At 37.2% G+C, this 24,647-nt stretch overlaps 1 protein-coding gene across 21 annotated transcripts in view; it reads left to right on the forward strand.

The window, feature by feature from the left end:
* The window catches only part of PPEF1 (protein phosphatase with EF-hand domain 1), a 122,710-nt gene that overhangs the window by 90,601 nt on the left and 7,462 nt on the right, over positions 1–24,647 (forward strand). For all 21 annotated transcript variants that reach the window (XM_070605260.1, XM_070605271.1, XM_070605257.1 and 18 more), the window contains 4 exons: positions 3,618–3,764; positions 13,076–13,261; positions 14,658–14,800; positions 21,722–21,828. In XM_070605260.1, the coding sequence (XP_070461361.1) occupies positions 3,618–3,764; positions 13,076–13,261; positions 14,658–14,800; positions 21,722–21,828 (583 nt within the window). The remainder of the gene's footprint in view (positions 1–3,617; positions 3,765–13,075; positions 13,262–14,657; positions 14,801–21,721; positions 21,829–24,647) is intronic.

The following is a 24,647-nucleotide window of genomic DNA, read 5'->3' on the forward strand; positions in this document are numbered from 1 at the left end:
GAACCTTTATACACATGTGAATGATAATATTGCTGTTAATTTCATCTCATCCTTTTTTTTTTTTTTTTTTTGGTGAGGAAGATTGGCCCTGAGCTAACATGCATTGCCAATCTCCTCTTTTTGCTTGAGGAAGATTGTCCCTGAGCTAATATCTGTGCAGGTCTTCCTCTATTTTGTACGTGGGATGCTGCCACAGCCTGAGTTGATGAGCAGTGTATAGGTCTGTGCACATGATCCGAACCTGTGAACTCAGGGCTGCTGAAGCAGAGTGCGTGAACTTACCTGCCATGCCAGCTGGCTGGCCCCTCTTCTTATCCTTTTAATTTCAACTTAAATATGTACCCCCTCTGGAAAGCCTTCCACGACCTCCGGACTATACCAGATTCCCTTCTATATGCTCTCAAGCCCCTTGTACATATCCTTCTTAACGGTTACCAAAATTAAATAAGGAATTATGATACTGTTTGTTTACTATCCTTCCCTGCTTCTCTGGTTCACTGATAGAACCCCAGCACCTAAGATGTAGTAAGCACTTAGTCAATGTTCGTTGAATATCTCCTAAGAGATTTAAGATCAAAGCAGGGCAAACCTAAGACAAAACTGGATAGGAAGTTTTTCACAACACCTGTCCTGATTCTGTGGTAATTTTACATACTCTGTCCCCAACCTCACCCAGTGATAACCATACTTCCTGGTTTACACCTGTTGTCCTGGTGTAATTGTTAATAGTGCCTTCTTTTACTCTCAAAAAGCATCCCATTGCAATAAATTTTAAGGCCACTCTAAGTTTAAGGCATCTTTCTCATGATATCAAGCAAATAGTCAAGCCAATAAGATGTTTCGATCAACATGAAATAGTCAGTGTTAACATAATGAGTGGATATGATTCTAGCCAAGAGCAAGGGAACATGTTTCTGTCAGTCACATATTGGCAAGAACATGGCATGAATGTGACACTCCACCACCACCACCTGCCCTGTGACAACCGTGCTAATCAGTCATGGCAGCCACTACCAATTGATCAGATTGGAAACTTTTCCTGAGTTTAGCCTGAGCAGCTAGCCCTCTCTAGGGCTTTGTGAAATATTGAGAGCATGTCTCTGGAATGCCCATTACTATTTCTTTGGAAACCCCAAGTTGAGAGCCATCTGGACCTTGTAAACAATGAGGCTCTGACATCAGACAGGTGTAGCTAGCTTTATGCTCTGCTCTGCCACTTTGTGGCTGGGTGAATGGGCAAGGTACTAAAGTTTTCTAAGCCTCAGTTTCCACACTGTACATTGAAGCTAAAAATGCCTACCGTATTGAATTGTAGGAAAGATTAAATACAATTACCTAGATGAAGAAAACAGCATAGAGTGAGCTCTGAACATAAAGCTCTCTTCTCCGACTCCCTCCTCTTTTTCCTGATACTTGGAACTGAGGTTGGAATTTCAGTCACCAAGACAGACCCTGGGGAGAAGTTTTGGGGCCAGGAATTGTCTCAGGATACCTCAAATTTCGTCTCCTTTGGGGATCATTGTTCCATCTACTCATGAGACTGGTTTTAAAGATAGAAATTTGACTTGTATCTTTTTTGTGTCTTCTGTCACCTAGAGTGAGGTTGAATTGGCAGCACATACTTGTTATATTAAATATAATTGAACTGTAATGAAAGCAGTAGGTTCAAGCCTTTGGAACTCTACCAGATGAGATACAAAAGTAGATTTTCAAGTCCAATTTTATAACCCCCACTTTCCCATCCCTTAGGACCCTCCAAGTGTAGGGGTGACCATGCTTCCTGCTTTACTCCTGTTGTGGTGGTCTGATTGTTAATAGGGGAGGGGTAGAGTTGGGGGAACCTGATGATAGCCTCCATTCTAGGTTCCTTAAAGGCATTTTGTAACGTAGGCAGGTTGGTGAGTCAATGCAAAGGGACAGAGAAGGAAGGTTCTATAAGACTAAGACTCTGATTTAATATTCTTCAAACTCCCTGGCAGGAGGTGGGGGAAAGGATGGCTAGTAGGACCCCCAGGAGAAAATGATAGTGTGGTACCTTGCGGGGGCAAGGATGGCTAGTAGGATCCCCAGGAGAAAATGATAGTGTGGTACTTTGCGGGGGCTGGGCAAAGTATCCTGATCCCAAGCGGCATAGGAAACAGCAGAGCCACACATACTTAAGAGACCATGTGGGTGATGGATGGAAACTAGATTTTGGTAGTGAACACACTGTAGTTTATACAGAAGTCAAATGATAATGTTGTATACATGAAACCTATATAATTATAAACCAACATTAGATCAATTAAAAAAGGGGGGGGGGCCGGCCCCGTAGCTGAGTGGTTAAGTTCGCGCGCTCTGCTGCAGCAGCCCAGGGTTCGGATCCTGGGCGCGGACATGGCACCGCTTGTCAGGTCACGTTGAGGCGGCGTCCATATGCCACAACTAGAAGGACCTGCAACTAGGATATACAGCTATGTACCAGGGGGGATTTGGGGAGATAAAGCAGAAAAAAAAAAGATTGGCCACAGTTGTTAGCTCAGGTGCCAATCTTTAAAAAAAAAAGAGAGAGAGAGAGAGAGAAAGACCATGTGGCCTTGCCCAATGAGCTTATCAGAAGTAAATTGTGTGGACCAAAGTCCAGAGTGTCTTCCCAGAATATTCTGCTCTGCTAAGACCTGGGGACATTTGCTGGGGGGAGACGGGGAGGGTAGGCTGTGAACTCACTAATAATAGCTGAGATTGAGTTTCCAATCATTTCAATGAGACAGGACCTCAGACTAAGATTCAATTTTATTTTTGAAAAATAAAGGTAAGATTTCATATCCACCCTAGTTTATAGAAGAAACTAAGTGCCTACCACAGAGAATTGTCCATCACTGAACTAAGGCCACCAAAGTAACAGAAGTATTGTTTCAAATTGTTTTGTATAAAGAAACAAGTATAAAATTGTAGTCTCAAGTTATGTAAGGGAATGAAGAAGGGATTATAGTAATTGATGTGCTATCAGAAAGACATTTTATTTTCCAAAGAAATGCATCACTTTTGTTGCTAAGATTAGAGAACATAACCAATTGCTGGCAGGGTCAGATTGTGAACCACATCGCATTTAAGTTGAAGGGCTTCCAAAGTTTTCAACTTCTGTCCTCTGAGTACTTGCCTGGACACAGATGTACTTTCTTTCATTTCATTTCTCCTGGAAAACACAATAAAATGAAAAGCAGCCGCCATCTTAAGAGGTGTTTCTGAACTCAAAGCCTTTTGGTTCTCTCTTAGACCCATGTATGGATAAAAGCTCGGGAGACTAGTTTTCCCTTAGTAGCTTCCATTCCCTGTGATGATGCCTCAGAACATGTCTAGCACTGACATCTATGCCTCTGGGGTCCTTTAGAAACTCTAATGGGAAACTTTTCCTGTGTGGCAGTGTCTTGAGTTGAAAAATGTACAAACAATTTAATAGGCCCACTTTATAGAGATCACTGGATCAATAAGATAAAGGAGGTGGGTGAGATGGAAAAGGTGACCATGTGTTTTTCACTGAGTTGAGGCACAATATAGACAATAGCAACTGGTACTGAAGTTTCTGCATGGAGCACAGTAAGCATAGGGTTTGGCTAAAGCGTGAATTTGTTTTCTAGATGAAATCTGTGCTGATGCCACCATTTCCAATAGATGAAGACTATGCTGCTGACTTGAAAAATAAAGTAGGTACAACTGCTGTGCCTCGAGGAGTCAGAACAAGTGGATCCCTCTCTGAACAGTTAACAAAGCATGAATGGGAACAGGTAGGTAATCAAAGTGTTCACCACAATGGCAAAGGAAGACGTAGCATAGATGATGTTGTCCGTTACAATATATAGATAAAAGTGACTTATAAGCACATCATATCCTTTTCTCTGAATTATCACTATATTTTTAACAGCTTTATTGAGATCTAATTCACATACCATGTAATTCACTCATTTAAAGTATGTAATTCAATGGTTTTTGGTATATTCACAGTGTTGTGCAACTATCACCACAATCTAATTTTAGAACATTTTCATTCACCTGAAAAAGAAACTGTATACCTATTACCAGTCACTCCTCACTCCCTCTCCAGCCACCTCCCCCACCCCCGGTGCCCGCCACAGCCTTAGGCAACTACCAATCTACTTTTGGTCTTTATAGATTTGCCTATTCTGGACATGTTATAGAGATGGACCCATACAATATGCAATCTTTTGTGTCTGGCTTCTTTTACTCAGCCCAATGTTTTGAAGTTCATCCATGTTGTAGGATGTATCAGTGCTTCATTTTCTTTTTATTGCTGAATAATATTCCATTGTATGCATATAGCACTTTTGCTTATTTATTCATCAGTAGGTGGACATATGGGTTGTTTCCACTTTTTGGCTGTTAAGAATAATGCTGCTATGAACATTCGCATGCAAGTTTTTGTGTGGACATGTGTTTTCATTTTTATGGGTATATACCTAGGAGCGGCATTGCTGGGTCATAAGATAATTCTAAGTTTATTTAACATTTTGAGAGACTTCCAAATTGTTTTCCCAAGTGACTGCACTATTTTACATTGCAATCACCAATGTATGAAAGTTCCAATTTCTCTGCATCCTAACAATTGTTGTCTATCCTTTTGATTATGACCATTCTAGTGGGTGTGAGATGTAATCTCATCGTGATTTTGGCATTTCTCTGATGATTAATGATGCTGAGCATCTTTTCATGTGCTTATTGGCCATTTGTATATCTTCTTTGGAGAAACGTCTATTCAGATCCTTTACCCATTTTGAAAATTATTTATTTTTGTTATTGCATTATAAGAGTTCTTTATATATTCTGGATATAAATCCCTTATCCCTTATATTATTTGCAAATATTCTCTCCATTCTGTGAGCTATCTTTTCGCCTTCTTGATGGTATTATTTGCAGCACAGAAGTTTTTAATTTTGATGAAATCCACGTATCTATTTTTTCTTTTTTCTTACACTTTTGGTGTATCTAAGAAGCCATTGCCTAACCCAAAGTCATGAAGATTTATTCCTATGTTTTCTTCTAAGAGAGTCATAGTTTTATCTTTTACGTTTAGGTGTCTGATTAATTTTGAGTTAATTTTTCTGTACAGTGTGAGGTAGGTGTCCAAATTCATTCTGTTGCATGTGGATATCCAGTTATCCCAGCACCATTTGTTAAAAAGACTATTTTCATTGAATTTTCTTGGCACTCTTATCAAAAATCAATTGACTATAAATATGAAAGTTTATTTCTAGACTCCTAATTCTATTCCGTGATCTATATGTCTATCCTTACATCAGTACTATACAGTTTTGATTACTGTAGCTTTGTAGAAAGTTTTGAAATTGAGAAATGTGAGTTTTCCACCTTTGTTCTTCTTTTTCTGGGTTGTTTTGACTATTCTGGGTCCCTTGAATTTCCATATGAATTTTAGGATCTGTTTGTCAATTTCTATCAAAAAACGGTTAGGATTTTGGTAGAGATTGCCTTGAGTCTGTGGATAAATTTGGGTACAATTGCAATCTTAACAATATTATATCTTCAGTTCCATGAACATGAATTTATTTAGATCTTTAATTTCAACAGTGTTTTATAATCACATACACTGAGGTGCTTGTTTTGTTAAAGTTATTCCTAATTTATTCCTAAGTATTTTTGGTGCTATTGTAACTAGAATTGTTTTCTTAATTACATTTTGGATTGTTCATTGCCAGTGTATAGATATACAATTGACTTTTGTATACTGATCTTGTGTTGTGAACCTTGATCAACTTGTTTATTCATTCTGATGGTTTTTAGTTGATTCCTTTGGGACTTTCTATATACAAGAGTGTGTTATCTGTGGATAGAAATAATTTTGCTTCCTCCTTTCCAATCTGGCTGCCTTTTATTTCTTTTTCTTGCTTAATTGCCCTGTCTAGAACCTCCAGTACAGTGTTGAATAGAAGTGGTAAGAATAGACGTCCTTGTCTTATTCCTGATATTAGAGAGAAGCATTCAGTCTTTCACCATTAAGTATATTAGCTTTGTGTTTGTATATTAATTGTCCTCCATCAGATTGAGGAAGTACTCTTCTGTGCCTACTTTGTTGAGTGTTTTTATCACAAAAGGGTGTTGGATTTTGTCAAATGCTTTTTCTGCATCTATTAAGATGTGTGGTGTTTGTCCTTTATTCTATTAGTATGGTGTATTACATTGATTAATTTTAGATGTTAAGCCAACCTTACATTCCTGGGATAAATCTCACTTGGTCATGGTGTGTAATCCATTTTGTATGTTGCTGGCTTCAGTTTGCTAATATTTTTTTGAGGATTTTTACACCTACATTCATAGAGGATATTGTTTTATAGTTTTCTTTTCTTATGATGTCTTTGTATTAGTATAAATTTGGCCTCATAGAATGGATTGGGAAGTGTTATCTCCTCTTCTATTTTTGGAGGAGTTTGTGAAGGAGTGATATTAATTCTTCCTAAAATGTTTGGTAGAATTCACCAGTGAAACCATCTGAGCCTAGGCTTTTCTTTGTAGGAGTTTTAAAATTACTAATTCAATCTTGTTTCTTGCTATAGTTCTATTCTGATTTTCTATTTCTTCTTGAGTAGTTTGTATCTTGGTAGTCTTGATAGTTTGTATCTTGAAATTTGTCCTTCATCTAATTTATCTAATTTGTTGCTCTAGAGTTGTTTGTAGTATTACATAAATATGTATGTTATATAATATATATATTATATATATTTAAATTTCTATAAGGTCAGTAGTCATGTCCCCTCTTTCATTCCTGATTTTAGTAACTTGAGTCTCCCTCTTTTTCTCTTGGTCAGTCTCACTAATGTTTGTCAATGTTATTGATCTTTTCAAAGGACCAACTTTTGGTTTTATTGGCTTTTCTCTAGTTTTCTATTCTCTCTTTCATTTATTTCTGCTCTAATCTTTATTATTTCCTTCCTTATGCTTACTTTAGATTAATTTGCTCTTCTTTTTCTAGTTTCCTAAGGTGAAAGTCAATGTCATTGATTTGAGATTTTTTCCTTTCTTAATGAAGCTGTAAAATTTCCTGTAAGTACTGCTTTAGCTCCATCCCATAAGTTTTGCTATGTTGTGTTTTCATTTTCATTCATCTCAGAGAACTTTCTAATTTCCCTTGTGATTTCTTCTTTAACCCATATGTTATTTAGGAGTGTGTTGTTTAATTTCTGCATATTTGTGAATTTCCCATGTTTCCTTCTCTTATTGATTTCTACTTGAATTCAGTTGTGGTTGGAGAACATACTTTGCATGATTTAAATCCTTTTAAAACTTATTGAGGCTTTTTTTATGGCCTAGCATATGGTCTGTCTTGGAGAATGTGCCTCATGCTCTTGAGAAGAAAATGTATTCTGTTCTTGTTGAGCAGAGTGTTTTATATATATCTGTCTTTGAACATATTTATAATAGTAGCTTTGAAATCTTTGACTGCTAAGTCAACATCTAATCCCCTCAAAGGCAATTTCTATTGCCTGCTTGTTTTTCCCTGTGTATTTTTTTCTTTGCATGTCTTGTAATTTTTTTGTTGAAAACTGGACATTTTAGGTAATACATCATAATAACTCTAGATAGTTATTCCCACACTCCTCTGGGGCTAGTTGTTGTTATTTGCTTTTTTGCTCATTTATTTGTTTAGTGGCTTGTGTGGACTAGTTCAGTGAAGTCTATTCCCTCTCAGTGTGTAGCCCCTGATGTCACTCCTCACAGGGTGCTGCCTTGGGCATGCACTCAGTTTCCCTGACTACTAGGGATGGTTGTAGTTTTGGCTAGGTTCTTTTTGTCTCTTTCCCTGATTTTCCCTTTAAGCTTTGGCCCATCTGCCTCTCTTTGTATCAGATCCAGCTATTAGCCTTCACTAACTGCCAGCTGATTGCACTATTGTTTTTAGCAATGCCTTGGGATTCACAAATAGCTCTACAGTCTGATCCAATTAAAGTTGAACTTTTTTGCACGGCAGGGTGTTAACAATCTTTGAGGCTTATTCTGGCCCAAGAGGGCTCTTCTCATCTGTCTCTTTCCCTGATTCTGTCTTTTAAACTTCTAGCTGGTCTACTGTTGCTACTACTGTCATGGAACTACCAGACTTCTAATTGCTTACCCCCAAGAAGCCTCTATTTCTTGATTCTGTACCCTTATACCTTGATTGCGGACAATGTTGCCCAAATTTGATTTCTGCTGTAGATATAATCTAATCAATGAGGAGAAAGAGGTGGGGGATAGAGAGTGAGGGGAGGGGGTAGTAAGAGAGAAATAGAATTCATTACTGGATTCTGCATCCAAAGTATTTAAAAATCAAGTAAGAATAAGAGGTATCCTATAGCAAGTAGGAAAAGATGCCTCCTTAAATTTTGACATCCAAATTCCGAAGACCGAAAATTAGAACAAGCACTTCTAGGATTGTGGTGAATAAAAAGGATGATGCGAAAGATATTGGAGTTGCACAAAAAGGAAATTGTGGCCTCTAGAAGCTTAGATGAGTTAGAATTATAGAGAGATGGAACCTTAAGAAGTGGGAAGGAGGGGACTGGGGGTCATTATTCTGTAATAGAACCTCCACCTGCCCCAACAATATAGATGAGGCATCTTACAGACTCCATGTACATGACTAGAGCTGACGCAGGGTAAGATTGACCAGAATATCATTCCCAATGTTTTAATAATTTCAGTTGTGCCCTTAATTTTCTTTCCTCAGTTCCTGGTATATAGTGGATATGCATAGTTTAGTTAGCTAGAGTTGAAATTTCCAGATAAAAACACATTTCATGACTACTTTATTTCTTAATACCTATAAGTTATGTTATAATAAAGACCATAGGCTCTTTATTTGTCCCATGCTCATGGAAGTGCATTCTTGGCAGAGTGCTATAATTTAATTCTATCTTATGTTCACTGAAGTGTGGGAGATATATGTACTCATAGCTAAGTCACTGTTTAGAGACAAGTGTGGTACTCTTCCTTTAGGACAGACTTGCAACAAGAAGGAGGCCAGAGAGGTTTAAAAAATAATTTTAATTATTTATATCCCAAGTGACTCCCTTGTCTTCATTCATTCATTTAACAAGTATTTATTCAGCACCTACTATATGTCAGGCACTTTTCTAGACTTTTGAGAATGTCAATGACCAAAGTTCTATTACCTCATGGAGCTTACATTCTAATGGGAGGAGTTAAATAACAACATAATAATAAGCAAGTAAATGATATAATATGTTAAGTGAGAAATTCTATGGAAAGAATTAAAAACTAGAACAAGCTGAGGGGAAGCAGAAGAACTGGAGGTAGAGTGAAATTTTAAATAGGCTAGTCAGCCTCATTAAGAAGGCTTCCAGGAGTGAAACGGCTTGTTTGTAGTCACTTGGCTAGACACTAAATGATAGAGCAGGATTTTTTCCTAGCTCGCACTCTAATGCCCATGCTCTCTTTCTAAGGGAAAGGTCACTTAGGAGTAATAGGAGGTCTCAAGAAGGAAATGAACTACTCTAATCTCCCCTCATCCAATGAGGCAATGGGTAGACAAGGAGTAGGCATCTAAAGAAATCTAGGTACCTGGCTGGAAGGGTTGCGCTGAGCACAGCTTTTAAAATGACATGTTCAAAAGCTGGAAGGAGGACACATAACTAAGGGAAAATACAAAAGGATAGTGAATCTATAGTATTAGTGTCTTAGAAGAAGAAAAGCATTTAGACACATTTTTCAGAGCTATTAACTCTCTCCCAAAGTATACTTTTGGAAACCGGATTACTTAAAACTGCAGACAAGCACAGGGCACTTCTTGCAGGATTTATTTTGGATTTAGGGTGTTTAAAGGCTGAGATACAAATAGATTTTTGTTGACCAGGTCATATAAAAGCTGTCATTCAGTAAAACTTCCCATTTCTGGTTTGAAAAATTTGAGGAAAGAATATTGTGAATAATTATTCTTTCGTGCACTTAACCACCCAAAAGGCCCGTGCATTTCAGAGGATGTTGTTGAGAGGAAGGACTGTCTCTGCTGAAGAGTTTGTTTCACCAACAAAAGCCCCTGCGTAGAGTTTTGTGTTTGTGAGCCTCGGAATTAAATCTATGTTGTGGCCACAGTCTGGGTAAACCTAGTCAAGTGAATGAATGCTAGACAGAGAAAAAGAAAGGCAGAACTCATGGAACGGATGATCCTGAAGAAGTTCATTTCTGTGAAACTGAAACCCCTTATGACTTTGAATCAAAGAAAACTGAGTGTTAGATATATCTTCCTCATCTCACTGAGGAGCAGACTAAGGCCTGAATAGGTTAAGTGCCTTGTCCAAGGTGACACAGGTGACACTTGAAGAGTTAACTCCTTGGTCAATGCTTATTCTAGTTCAACAAAGTCTCATCATATATACATTTAATTTATGTAAATTTTAACTATATGTGTATGGCAAAAGGAGAAAAAGTAAAATTTTATTTTCAGATAATGTATCATATTGTACATTATCACATATATAAAATATTCACACATCCACATTATTGTATAGGGTTGTAGATACAAAATCATGTATACTGTGCTTTAAGGGTAAGTTAAGAGGTTTTTTTCTAAGGGTAATTTTTGCTATAAATGACTTGCATCTCATGTAGGAATTTAAAACTTAATCCCCTCCTTATGAAACACAACTCCTTGAGTTCATGTTTCCTCCTTCATTATACTAAAGGTCAAATCATGTCCTCCAAACATGAATTCATGGTGTAAGAGCCAGATATGGCTCAGTTTAAAATGCAAGTGTTATTTTTGTCGCAGACACCAGCAAAGTAAATGGGTTCCATTTATTTGTAGGATAGGGTGGTGCCAATGTTGGAATTCAGTGGGAGAGAAAGGAGAAACCTGCTCTGAATTTTCTTTGGGTGGTTTTAATTCTTACTTCAATCAATCATCAAAAACTCTGAAAGTGTCTGGTATGTTCCTGGTGCCAAGCGTTCAGTTCTGACCAGCTGTTTATCTTTCCAGAGTAGCTTTCCTACCAGTTCTATTCTTCTCTCCACCTCACTGTCTTTCCCCTCACTTATTTCTGGCTCTCCTTCAATACCAAACCTGTAAATGGGTGTACAGTCAGGTTTAGTGGGACAGCCTTTTCTGGTCTTCTTCTTAAGACCTGATTTGGACCCATTAGAATAACTGCACAACTTAAAATGCATGCTTCTTCATGCCCTCAAAAGAAACATGGAAAATACGGACTCAGGATCATAGTTTTTCAGAATTTTGAGATGCTTCACAAGTCATCTAGCCTAAACCTCTGATTTTAAAGATCTAGAAAATGAGACTCAGAGAGTTTTCTCAAGGTTGCACAGCATTAGTGACAAAGCTAGTTTTTCTCACTACTGCTTAAGCTCCTATAGGAAACATTTAAAGAAAGAAACTGTTGATGAAAATAATCCGTAAAATTTGGAAGAGTTTATTCTGAGCTGAAATCTGAGGACCATGGCCCGGGGCTTTTCTTCCCGAAGGAAGAAAGGGCCCCGAAGAAGTGGGGTGCACAGAGTGGTTATATACCCCCAGAGAGGATGTTTCACATAGGATTGAAATGTCCCTTTTACAATAGTCACGAGACTGCTCTATCAGCACAGCAATTGATGAAACAGCAGGTAGGTCTTCTGTCTCAGTGAACACAGCAGGGTGGCAGTCTGTTGTCTCGAACCGAGTGGTCACAGGTGAGCTGGGTGGTCAAAGGTGAGTGCAGCAATCAGTTCCTAGCCTAAGGAAAGATGCTTATCCCTAAGGAAATGCCAATGTGGGGGGAAGTTGCACCTGTATCTCAAGGGCCTTTTGTTCTTGCCATAGGAAATGTTTTAAAGCAGATATGCAATGCGTACTCAATGGCCACAGTCAGGCCCTTTTGGAAAAAACAGTCAGGCCAAATTAGGTTTACACCACATGTCTTCTTCATATACTCCAATATCTCCTATTGCTTGCCGTTTTTATTTGTCAAAACATATGTAGATCAGAGCCACAAAGAAGGAGCCCCCAATTTTCTATGAAAAATATTCGTAGAAACTTGAGTCTTCAGTGCTGGACATCGTGTAGCCTGTATTTGCCTTTTTCGGTCCCAAAAGGAAATGTTATGCTAATAAAGTACTTGTGGATTTAGGAGAAGACACTGTTCAAAGCAATCAGTGACTAAAGGTATTGCTGAAACTGAGGATGTATTTATCAAGGGGGCAAACAGTGAAGGCAATGCTTTAGGAGGTGTTCTTGGAAGAATAGCTGTCTGTATTTATAGTAGGAAAAAGCAAAGGCTTCTTCATGCCATGTGCTCAACAGGACAAAAACCAGTGCCAAAGGCACAGTTGAGAGACCTACTTTATTTCTTTGAACATATTAAGAACACCTAATGTGTATTCATTGTCGGGAGCTACTTTCTCCTTTGCACAGGACAGGGAAGATTTTAAAGAGAAAAGACCTTTGTAGATTCAGCAAACTGTGAAATAATTGTGATGGAATTTTTATTTTTATTTTACTTTATTTTTATTATTTTTTTTTTTTGAGGAAGATTAGCCCTGAGCTAACTACTGCCAGTCCTCCTCTTTTTGCTGAGGAAGACTGGCCCTGAGCTAACATTCATGCCCATCTTCCTCTACTTTGTATGTGGGACGCCTACCACAGCATGGCTTGACAAGCAGTGCCACATCAGCACCCGGGATCCGAACCAGCTGCCGAACCACCCGATCCTGGGGCCGCCGAAGTGGAACGTGCACACTTAACCACAGCGCCACCGGGCTGGCCCCTGTGATGGAATTTTTAAAGACCAAAAAAAAAAAAAAAAAGCCAAGGGCTGACTCTTTATGATTGCTAAGTATTGCTGCATTGGTTATTGTTATCGCTACATTGGTTATTGGGGATGAGCGGAAAGGGATTGTGGTGGCTATGGGCATTAAAATTATTCTGGAAAGGATTCATGGAGATGAGTATGAAACAATTTTGAAGGAGGAATGAGAAACAGTAAGACTTCGGGGTAACTTGGGTTAATCTTTCTGGCAAAGAAGTTAGAATCTGGAAAGATAGACTCTCACCTGTAAGCAGCAGCCTAATCTGGTTTGTTGTTCCAAGGTTATCGATATTCTGTGGAGTGATCCCAGAGGCAAAAGAGGCTGTTACCCAAACACAAGTCGAGGAGGGGGCTGCTATTTTGGACCAGATATTACCTCCAAGATTCTTAATAGATACCAGTTGAAGATGCTTGTTAGGTCTCATGAATGTAAGCCCGAAGGGTACGAAATCTGCCATGATGGGAAGGTAAGCTGACATTGTTGGTGACATCATCACAGATATCCTCCCCCCAAGCAGAGTCTTTTTTTATAGGATGTGTCTGACATAGAGGCCCATGGGAAGATGTTTTCCCTAGTACCAAAACAAAAGGCCATACTCTGGTGGACAGAAATAGGAGACTGTAGGGTTCATATAGGTTGTTTGTAGAGACCTCACTGTCCCTCATACTGAGAGCTATTTGGTTTGTTTCTCTTATCTTCCCTAACCTCAGATGGAAATTCTGACACATGACACCAAGTACACTCATAGAAATGCTTTGTTCTTTACTAACCGCAAGGCAACTCTCTGGTACAGTCGGGTTAAGACTGCACTTACCCTCACAGAGGACGTGGAAGGCAGCAGGGAGCCCGGTTTGCTCTCTCCCACCTTTTTGTGCTTTCCCTTTGCAGGGCAGAGCCACCAAACATACTTTCCTTCCACTCACTGAGTAGGTGATCTCTAGCAAGGCACTCGCTGAGGTCAGTTTAGCTGCAGCCGCTAAAATGGAGCATGTTGTGCTCCTTCAGTGGTGTCTGATAAGGCTAAAAGAGGTGAGGACTGAGGAACTGGTTTCTTGTCCCACATTGTCCTCGGATGCCCCTCTTTCTAATAGTGAACAGCGATAAATAAAAAGGAATATCAAATTATGTGGCATTTCCTTTTATTTAAATACTTTCACTTTTCTTAACTCTGTTCATTTGAGGCTCATACTAACATTGTGAGATGGTTAAGGCAAGTGTTATTTAGGATTTCTTTGTAATAAGCAAATGGAGAGGAAATAGCAGTGGCTTGTCTGAAGTGACATGCTCATTAGGGCAGGACTGGTTTCCTGTCACAGACTAGTATTACCCTCCCATCCTCCACCAGGGCTCCAAGGCTGGTTCCTTCCCAGCAGAGTGGTTGTGTGTGATCCCTTATTCTAGCCACTCTCTCTCTGCCCTTAAGGCACTGGTTTTGTGTGAGGCCCTAAGCCCTCTAAATCAGTCCGTTCCAAGCAAAAAAAAAATGTGATACTAGACAAGTTTTATTTGAATGTTCAAATATCACAAGGAAAGAAAATAAAGGCTTGCCCCCTTGGAAAATTAGAATTTGCAAAATTGAGCATTAAGGAGTATTCTAGGATATGGAACTAAAATTGTACACAGGATTGCAAGGCCATGAACTGCAAGGATGAGTGGCTAGAAGTTAATACTCCTGGGGACACTGATTTAAAAGCCTTGTTTCTCTCTAATGGAGTCACACGAAATCCCATCAGATTTAGATCATTTGTATGGATTTTGAACTTTGGTTTTTGCTTTTTAAGAATTGAGCTATTTCTGATTTTATTGAAGGACCTTTTGAGGACTAACTCTCTGTGAACCTGACCCTCTTTTTCTTTAATCAGGTTGTTACTGTATTTTCTGCTTCCAATTATTATGAAGAAGGCAGCAATCGAGGAGCTTACATCAGACTGGGCTCTGGTATGACCCCTCAATTTTTCCAGTACCAAGTAACTAGGGCAACGTGCTCGAGGCCTCTTTACCAAAGGTGTGTATACTCTAAGGAGAATTCTGAGTGCTGGTACTGGTGACCAAGTAGAACCAGTCCAGAGTGACTAAGAGCAGCCACGAGAATGGAGACAAGCACTTATTGGTTACTCATTGGTAGAAACAAAATGGAAATAGTTTCAGACACCAAGCAGTGAATGTGCTCATATTTGAAACCAAGAAGAGAAATTTTCTTTTTTTTTTTTTAAGATTTAAAAGAAATTTTTTTCCTTTTTTTTTCCTCCCCAAAGCCCCCCGGGACATAGTTGTATATTTTTAGTTGTGGGTCCCTCTAGTTGTGGCATGTGGGCTGCTACCTCAGCATAGCTTGATGAGCAGTGCCATGTCCGTGCCCAGGATCCAAACCCCAGGATCCGAACTGGTGAAACCCTGGGCGGCTGCAGTGGAGCTCGCGAACTTAACCACTCGGCCACGGGGCCGGCCCCGAGGAGCAATTTTCAATTCATCTATTTCTTTAGATGGATAAAGCATCTACAAACAGTCCTTAATTGAATGTAAAAAAAAGAAGGTCCCTGCACCCACCCGGTCCCATAACCTACAGTCTTCTCTGCTCCCAAACAGCTCAATCTGCTCTTGCCTCTTCGTTTCTTCTCTACCCAGAAGTGGATATGACAAGAGTTGAGTGTGTCTCTCCATGTAATGGTGTTCTTAGCTTATCTTCCTTTTCTCCCTTTAACATAATATTTTTTAGATTTTTTCATTATAAAATGAATATGTTTATTCTTAACAAGTGAGACAAAACAAAGATGTACAAAGAAAATGTTAGTGATCTTTTCTCCTCCTACCTCTCAATAATCCTTTTTGCAGAGGCAAGTGAAATGAATATCCTGGAGTGGACCCTCCCACCCTCTTCTCCTTGCTCCTACAGAAATAGACAAGCAATGATTCATCCATTGAATAAAAATTTTGAGCACCTACTGTGTATCAGATACTGTTCTAGGCACAGGTGATACAGCAATAAACAAAATAGACAAAAGTCCATTCCCTCATCAAATGCATATCCCAGTGGGAGAAGAAAGGCAGTAAATAACATACGTACATTTTTTTTTAAGGAAGACTGGCCCTTAGCTAACATCTGCTGCCAATCTTCCTCTTTTTTTGCGAGGAAGACTGGCCCTGAGCTAACATCTGTGCCCATCTTCCTCTACTTTATATGTGGGACGCCTACCACAGCATGGCTTGACAAACGGTGCTGTGTCCTCACCCGGGATCCGAACCGGTCAACCCCGGGCCGCCGAAGCGGAACGTGTGCACTTAACCACTGTGCCACCGGGCCAGGCCCTGTACATTTTTTTGACAAAGATAGAATCATACTGCACACTGTCTTGTGCAGCTGACTTTTTCCCCTAAAGATTATATTGTGAACATCACTCCAAATTAGTATATATGGACCTAACTCATTTTTTTAGCAGATGCATAATACTCTGTAGCATACATGTGCCATAACAATTATGGAGTGACTAATTCTTGTTCAACTGATGGCCATCCAGATTGGTTCCAGGATTTTGTACCTAAAAATAATGCTATAACAAACATACCTCTGTGTGTGTGTGTGTGTGTGTATACATACATACATGTATCCATAAGTCTTAGTGCTTTTTTTACATAAGATTTCAGAATGTGGGATTTATGGATTTGTATGTTTAAAATTTTGCTAGATACTCCAAAAGAATTGTAACAATTAACAATCTGAAAAACAGCATACCAATATCTTTACATCCTCTTTAGTCTCAGATATTATTACCTTTCTTATTTCTTGCCAAGCTGCTGGATAAAAATGGTAAATCTCATAGTTTTAATTAGCATTTTTTAGACAGCTGAGTTTACCCATCTTATGTTTTGGGACACTGCATTTTCTCTTCTTTTTGTATTATTTTCTTCTATTTATATCATTCCCCCATTTTATATTGGGTTTTTTTGGTCATTTTCTGATCAATTTTTAGGAGTTCTTTGCATATGAGGAAATAAAGGATTTTTATGGACATGTCGCATATATTTTGTTGGTGTCTTGATTTTGCTTTAGTTCTATGAAATCACATTTATTTATCATTTCATTATGACTTTTGGATTTTCACCTTTGTTAGAAAAATATCTCTACAACAAATTTATATAAATATATATAAATTAATCTCGTTTATTTAATTTATAGCTTTGTGAGATATAATTTACATACCATAAAATTTATCAATTTAAAGTATACAATTCAATGATATTAGTGTATTTACAGAGTTGTGCAACCATGACCATAATCTAATTTTTGAACTTTGTCGCCATCTTCAAAAGGAAACTTGTACTCAGCAGTCACTCAGGTAGTCACCTACCCCATCACAAGCTCCAGGCAACCACTAATCTATTTTCTGTCTCTATAGATTTGTCTATTCTGGACATGTCATGCAAATGGGATCACAGACTATGTGGTCTTTTGTGACTGGCTTCTTTCACTCAGCACAATGTTTTTGAGGTTCATTCATGTTGTAACATGTATTGGTACTTCATTCCTTTGTATGGCTGAATAATATGCCATTGTATGGACATAACCACATTTTCTTTGACCATTTATCAGCTAATGGAAATTTGAGTTTCCACTTTTTGGCTCTTATGAATAATGCTGTTTTGAACATGAGTGGACAAAGTTTTGTGCGTACATATGTTTTCATTTCTCTTGGGTATATACCTGAAAGTGCAATTGCTGGATTAAATGGTAACTCTATGTTTAACATTTTGAGGAACTTGTAAGTTTTTTTCCCAAGGGGCTGTGCAATTTTACATTCCCACCAGCAATATATGAGGATTCCAATTCCTCCATGTCCTTGCAACCCTTGTTATGATCTGTCCTTTTGATTATAGCCATCTTAGGGGATGTGAGGGAGAATCTCATTGTGGTTTTGATTTGCATTTCCCTAATGGCTAGTAATATTGAGGATCTTTTCATGTTCTTATTGGACATTTGTATATCTTTGGAGAAATGTCTATTTCAGATCCATTTTCTATTTTAATTGTTATTACTCTTTTTATTATTGCATTGTAAGAGTTCTTTATATATCCTACATATGTGTCACTTATTAAATACATGCTTTGCAAATATACTCTCCCATTCTGTAGGATGTCTTTTCCCTTTCTTTCTTCTTTTTTTTTTGGTGAGGAAGATTGTCCCTGAGCCAACATCCATGCCAATCTTCCTCTATTTTGTATATGGGATGCCACCACAGCATGGCTTGATGAGCAGTGTGTAGATCCATGCCTAGGATCCAAACCCATGAACCCCAGCCCACTGAAGTGGAGTTCATGAACTTAACCACTATGCCACTGGGCTGGCCCCTCTTTTCCCTTTCTTGATGGTATGATTTGTAGCACAAAAGTTTTTAATTTTGATGAAATTCAATATATCTGTTTTTTTCTTCTTTTTGCTTGTGCTTTTGGTGTTGTATCTAAGAAGACATTGCCTAACACAAAGTCATGAAGATTTATTCCTGTGTTTTCTTCTAAGAATTTTATAGGTTAAGCTCTTACATTTGGGTATCTGATCCATTTTGAGTTAATTTTTGTGTGTGATGTGAGGTAGGGGTCTGACTTTATTCTTTTACATGTGGATATCCAGTTGTCCCAGCACCATCAGTAGGAAAGACTATCCTTCCCCCATTTAATTGTCTTGGCACACTTGTCAAAAATCGATTGACCATAAAGGTACAGGTTTATTTCTGGACTGTAAATTGTATTGCATTGATCTATATGTCCTAATGCGAATAACACATTGTCTTGATTACTATAGCTTTGTAGTTAGTTTTGAAACTAGAAAATGTGAGTCAAACTTTGTTCTTTTTAAAGATAGTTTTGGTTATTCTGAGTCCCTGGCATTTCTGTATGAAATTTAGAATCAGCTTGTCAACTTCTGCAAAAATGCCATCTGGGATTTTGATAGGGATTATTTTGAATCTGTAGGTCAATTTGGTGGCTGTTGCCATCTTAACAATATTAGGTCTTCCAATCCATGAACATGGAATATTGTTCTCTTTATTTAGATCTTCTTTAATTTCCTTGAACAATGTTTTGTGTTTTCAGTGTACAAGTCTTAGACTTCTTTTGTTAAATTCACTTCTAAATATTTTGTTCTTTTTGGTGCTATAGTAAGTGGAATTGTTTTCTTAATTACAGTTTTGGATTTTTCCTTTCTAGTGTATAGAAATACAATTGATTTTTGTACATTATGCAATCTTGATGAACTTGTTTATTAGCTCTAATAGTTTTCAGTGAATTCCTTGGGATTTTCTATATACAAGATCATATTATCTGTGAATGGAGTAGTTTTACTTCTTCTTTTCCAATCTGGATGCTCTTTATTTTTTTTCTTGCTTAATTGTCCTAGCTAGAACCTCTAGACCAATGTTGAAAAGAAGTGCTGAGAGCAAATATCTTTGCCTTATTCCTGATCTTGAGAAGGACACATTCAGTCTTTCACCATTAAGTATATTAGCTATGTGTTTTTGGTAGATGCTCTTTATCAGGTTGAGGAAGTTCCCTTCTATGCCTGGTTTGTTGAGTGTTTTTATCATGAAAGAATATTGGATTTTGTCAAATACTTTTTCTGCATCTATTGAGACAATCATGTGGTTTTTCTCTTTTATTTTATTAATATGGTGTATTACTTTGATTGATTTCAGATGTTAAGCAAACCTTATATTCCTGGGATAAATCCCACTTGTTCATGGTGTATAATCCTTTTTATGTGTTGCTGGATGCAGTTTGCTAGTATTTTGTTGAAGATTTTCCATCTATATTCATAAGAGATATTGGTCTGTAGTTTTCTTTTGATCTTTGTCTGGTTTTGGTATCAGGGTAATACTTTCTTCATGTGATAAAATGGGTAGTATTCCCACCTTGTCTGTTTTTTGGAAGAGTTTGTTGTAAACAGTTGGTATTAATTCTTCTTTAAGTGTTTGGTAGAATTCACTAGTGAAGCCATCTGGCCCTGAGCTTTTCTTTGTGAGAAGTTGTTTGGTTACTTATTCAGTCTTTTAACTTGTTTTAGGTATGTTTAGTTTTTCTATTTCTTCTTAGTCAGTTTTGGTAGCTTATATCTTTATAGGAATTTATCTATTTCGTGTAGGTTATCTAATCTTTTTTATTTCTGTAAGGTCAGTTGTGATGACCTCTCTTTCATTCTTGATTTTAGAAATTTGAGCCTTCTTTCTTTTTTTCTTGGCCAGTCTAGCTAAAGGTTTGTCAATTTTATCAATCTTTTCAAAGAACCAGTTTTTGGTTTTGTTGATTTTCTCTATTGTTTTTCTATTCTCTATTTCATTTATTTCTCCTCTATTCTTTCCATCTTCTGCTTGCTTTGGGTTTAGTTTACTCTTTTTTTTCTAGTTTTTGAAGGTAAACATTATGTTATTGATTTGAGATCTTTCTTCTTTTTTAATATAGGCATTTATAGCTTTAATGTTTTCTCTAAGCACTGCTTTAGGTACATCTCATATGTTTTAGCATGTTGCATTTTAATTTTTATTCATCTTAAAGTATTTTCTAACTTCTTTTGTGATTTCTTCTTTGACTCATTGGTTAGTTAGGATTGTGTTGTTTAATTTCCTGATATTGTGATGTTCCCAAATTTCTTTCTGTTATTAATCTCCAATTTATTTCTTTTGTAGTCAGAAAAGATACTTTGTAAGATTTTAATTATTTAAATCTATTTAGGTTTATATTATGGCCTAGCATAAGATCTGTTTTGGAGATTTTTCCATATGTGCTTTAGAAAAATGTTTATTCTGCTGTTGTTGGGTAGAGTATTTTATACATATATATTAGATCTAGTTGCTTTATAGTGCTGTTCAAGTCTTTTATAGCCTTGTTAATTTTCTGCCTAGTTGTTCTATCTATTATTGAAAGTAGAGTATTGAAGTCCCCGACTATTATTGTTGAATTATCTATTTCTCCCTTCAATTCTGTCAGTTTTTACTTCATGTAGTTTTGGGTTCTGTTGTTAGGTTCATAGATGTTTACAATTGTTTTATCTTCTTGACTGATTGACTCTTTTATCGTTATAAAATATTCCTCTCTATGTCTAGTGACAGCTTTTGTCTTAAAGTCTATTCTACTAGTATGCCCACTCTAACTCTCTTATGGTTGCTGTTTGCATGGTATATCTTTTTTTATCCTTTCCCTTTCAAACTTTTTGTATCTTTGAAACTAAAGTGTGTCTCCTGTAGACAACATTTAGTTGGATCTTGTTTTTTTAATCCAGTCTTGATTTTTTAATCCATTCACATATGATGTTCTTATTGATATGGTTGGATTTACATCTGCCATTTTCCCTTTTTTGGGGGTATATGACTCGTGAGTACTTTGTTCCTCTGTTCCTCCTTTATTTTAAATTTATTTTTGTAAATGGTCTGATATAGGAGTTTAGCATTCAGACAGTTAGCCAGCTATACTAGCACCATTTAAAAAAATTGTCCTTTTCTACTGAATTGTAATACCTCCTTTGTCATATTTATTGTTCCCATATATAGTTCTCTATATTCATGAAATTTCTATTATGTTCTACTCATGTATCTGTCTTCTCTGTTTTGTTTCAGTAACTTTATGGTAAATTTCAATATCCTTTATAGCAAGTCCCTCTTTATTTTCCTTCTTCTTCAAAATTGTCTTGTATATTCTTGGACATTAATTGTTCATGTGAATCTTTGAAATAAGAAACACCATTGGTAATCCTTTTTAAAATTTCACATAATATGCATGCACATACATACATATACACACATTCATCACCTAGTAACATGGTATGTGTGAAGCTAGACAATTCATTTAAAGTAGAAACTCTGGTAAGTGGTAAATAGCACATTAAAATGAAACAGAACAGGATGATTTATGTAACTTTAACTTAATAACTGTTTTGTTAACATAGGGTGAATACTATGGAAAGTAGTGCCATCAGGATATTAAAAGAGAGACTGATTTCACGAAAAACTGACCTTATTCGTGCTTTCCAACTTCAAGACCGCAATAAATCAGGTAATAAAATTATGTAATGCTTTCCATTTCTTAACATACCAGGTTACATACAGATCAGTTTTCATTTTCTTTGCTTCCTTAAAATTTCAGTTTTCTATTTTTACTAGCGAGGAATGATAGAGATAAAAATAAAATATAATCCATTATATGCTTAGAAAAAGGCATATTCCTCCTTTTCAGTAAGCTTCTTTTAACTTAAAAAAAACAACCCTGATTTAGATTTCTATTTTGGTAGTATGTCAGACTAGACACCCTGGAAGGCCCTCCTGTTAAGAAACAGCTAGGTCCTAGAGGATACAGAATTTTAATGCATTTATCAGCCTTCACAGTAAGATAAATCTCTAAGCTGCATCTTCTCTCCCCATGAAAGATCTTTTGAAACCACATGTGGGTGCATGGAGCAGAAAGCAAGCACAAAAGGCTGGATTTTCCTGGGGGCAAATGCTAATATCAGTGTAGCAATCAGTCCTGAGACTAAACCATAAGATAGCAGAAAGATGGATAACCTGAATTTGAGACTTCCACATTAAACCTGGACCCTCAAAGTGGCTAAAGTAGTCCTGTGTCTGTAGTGCCCTCTGACTCCTGGCAAACAAATGCAAATTTATCTTCATGGGGAGCATCCCTAATTTTGGCCACTAGTATATCCAGAGATAAAGATCAACCATGAGCTCACAACCAAAGATCACTAAACAAACAAGGAGACAAGCTATCATGAGTAACAGCAGAAACAACAAACAACAGATTTAGTTCTCCAAAGTCATCAAATGTTGGAATTATCAAATACAAAATAAAAATTAGCTAAGAAATGTTTAAAGAAATAAAAGAATGCATTTGAAAATGATTTGAAGAAGAACCAAATAGATATAAAAATATACTAATATACTTGTTTAAAAAAAATAGGGGCCCCATGGTGGAGTGGTTAAGTTCACACACTCTGGTTCGGCAGCCTGGGGTTCTATGGTTCGTATCCTGGGTGTGGACTTACGCACTGCTCATCAAGCCATGCTGTGGTGGTATCCCACATGGAGGAACTAGAATGATCTACAACTAGGATATACAACTATGTACTGGGGCTTTGGGGAGGGAAAAAAGAGGAAGATTGGCAACAGATGTTAGCTCAGGGCCAATCTTCCCCACCAAAAGAAAAGCACATCTTAAAAAAATAAATAAAAAGGAGTCCTGGAGAAGATCATTCATTTGCAGTCCTATTTGGCAGGATGTCAAATCTATAAGCTTTTCCATGCCCTGAAATGCTGAAGTCAAAATGTTTGGTCTGATCAATTTTCGAGAATAAAAAAAATTTAAAAAAAATAACGCATGGCTTAAATAGAAAATTACACACTGCTTAAGAAAGAATTAGAAAGATTAAGAGTTATTAACAGTAAGATGAGGAGGTTTAACATACATCTAATCAGAGTCCCAGGAGGAGAGAATGTAAGAGAGGATATATTTGATGTGATAATGGTTGAAATTTCTCCAGAACTGATGAAAGACTCAAATTCACAGGTAAAGAGGAATAATGATTCTCGAACAGGATAAATAAAGTTAAATCCACACTGGCACACCCTTGTGGTAAAACTACAGAGCACCAACAGCAAAGAGAAAATCTTAAAAGCAAGCAGAGGAAACACACATTGCTACAAAGAAACAACAATTAGACTGATATCAGACTTCTCAATAATTGCAATAGAAGCCAGTAGACAGTGGAACCATACATACAAAACATTGAGAATAAAATTTAGAAAATATATAACATGAAAACACTAACAAAAACAAAATCAGAACAGTTCTGTTAATAACAGACAAAGAAGACTTGAGGGAAATATACATTACTAAAAATAAAAAGGGACACTTTATAATGATAAAGTATTCAGTTTGCCAAGTGAATCTATTCTAAATGTGTATGGACCTATTAATATAGCCTCAAAAATATGTGAAACAAAGATGGACAGAACAAATAGGAGTATAAAAATCTACCATCCTAGTGGGAGATTTTAATACTCCTCTCTCAGGAACTAAAAAAAGAGTAAACAGACAAAAAGATTAGCAAACTTTCCCTAAAAGACATACATAAGAACTCTGCATCCACCATTGCAGAACACACATTCTTGTCAAGCACAAATGGAACATTTACAAAAATTGACTGTAAATTGAAACATAAAGCAAATCTCAACAAATTTTGTATTGGAAACATACAGAATAAATTCTCTGACATAGTGAATTGAGCTACAACTCAATCACATAATGTAGTCAGAAAATCCCCTTGGGCTTGGAAATGAGAAATGTACTTCTTCTTTAGATTCCTTTGACCCCTGGATCAAAGAAGAAATCATGGTAGAAATTAAAATGGTGAAACTGAATGATAATGAAAATGCAACATATCAAAACTTATGGGATGCAAATTAGAGAGGCATTGATAACCCTAAATACATATATTTTTAAAAGATGAAACTATGGGGGCTGGCCCCATGGCCGAGTGGTTGGGTTCACGCACTCCGCAGCAGGCGGCCCAGTGTTTCGTTGGTTCGAATCCTGGGCGCGGACATGGCACTGCTCATCAGACCACGCTGAGGCAGCGTCCCACATGCCACAACTAGAAGAACCCACAACGAGGAATACACAACTATGTACCGGGGGGCTTTGGGGAGAAAAAGGAAAAAATAAAATCTTTAAAAAAAAAAAAAAAGATGAAACTATGATCAACGAAGTAAAAAAATGGTTCTTTGAAGAAACTGGTAAAGTTGGTAAAACCCTGGTAAGGAGGGAGGGAGGGAGAGAGAGAAAAACAAATAACCAATGTCAGCATTGAAAGGGGA

Source organism: Equus przewalskii, chromosome X (genome assembly GCF_037783145.1).
Source record: "Equus przewalskii isolate Varuska chromosome X, EquPr2, whole genome shotgun sequence".
Taxonomy (NCBI): domain Eukaryota; kingdom Metazoa; phylum Chordata; class Mammalia; order Perissodactyla; family Equidae; genus Equus; species Equus przewalskii.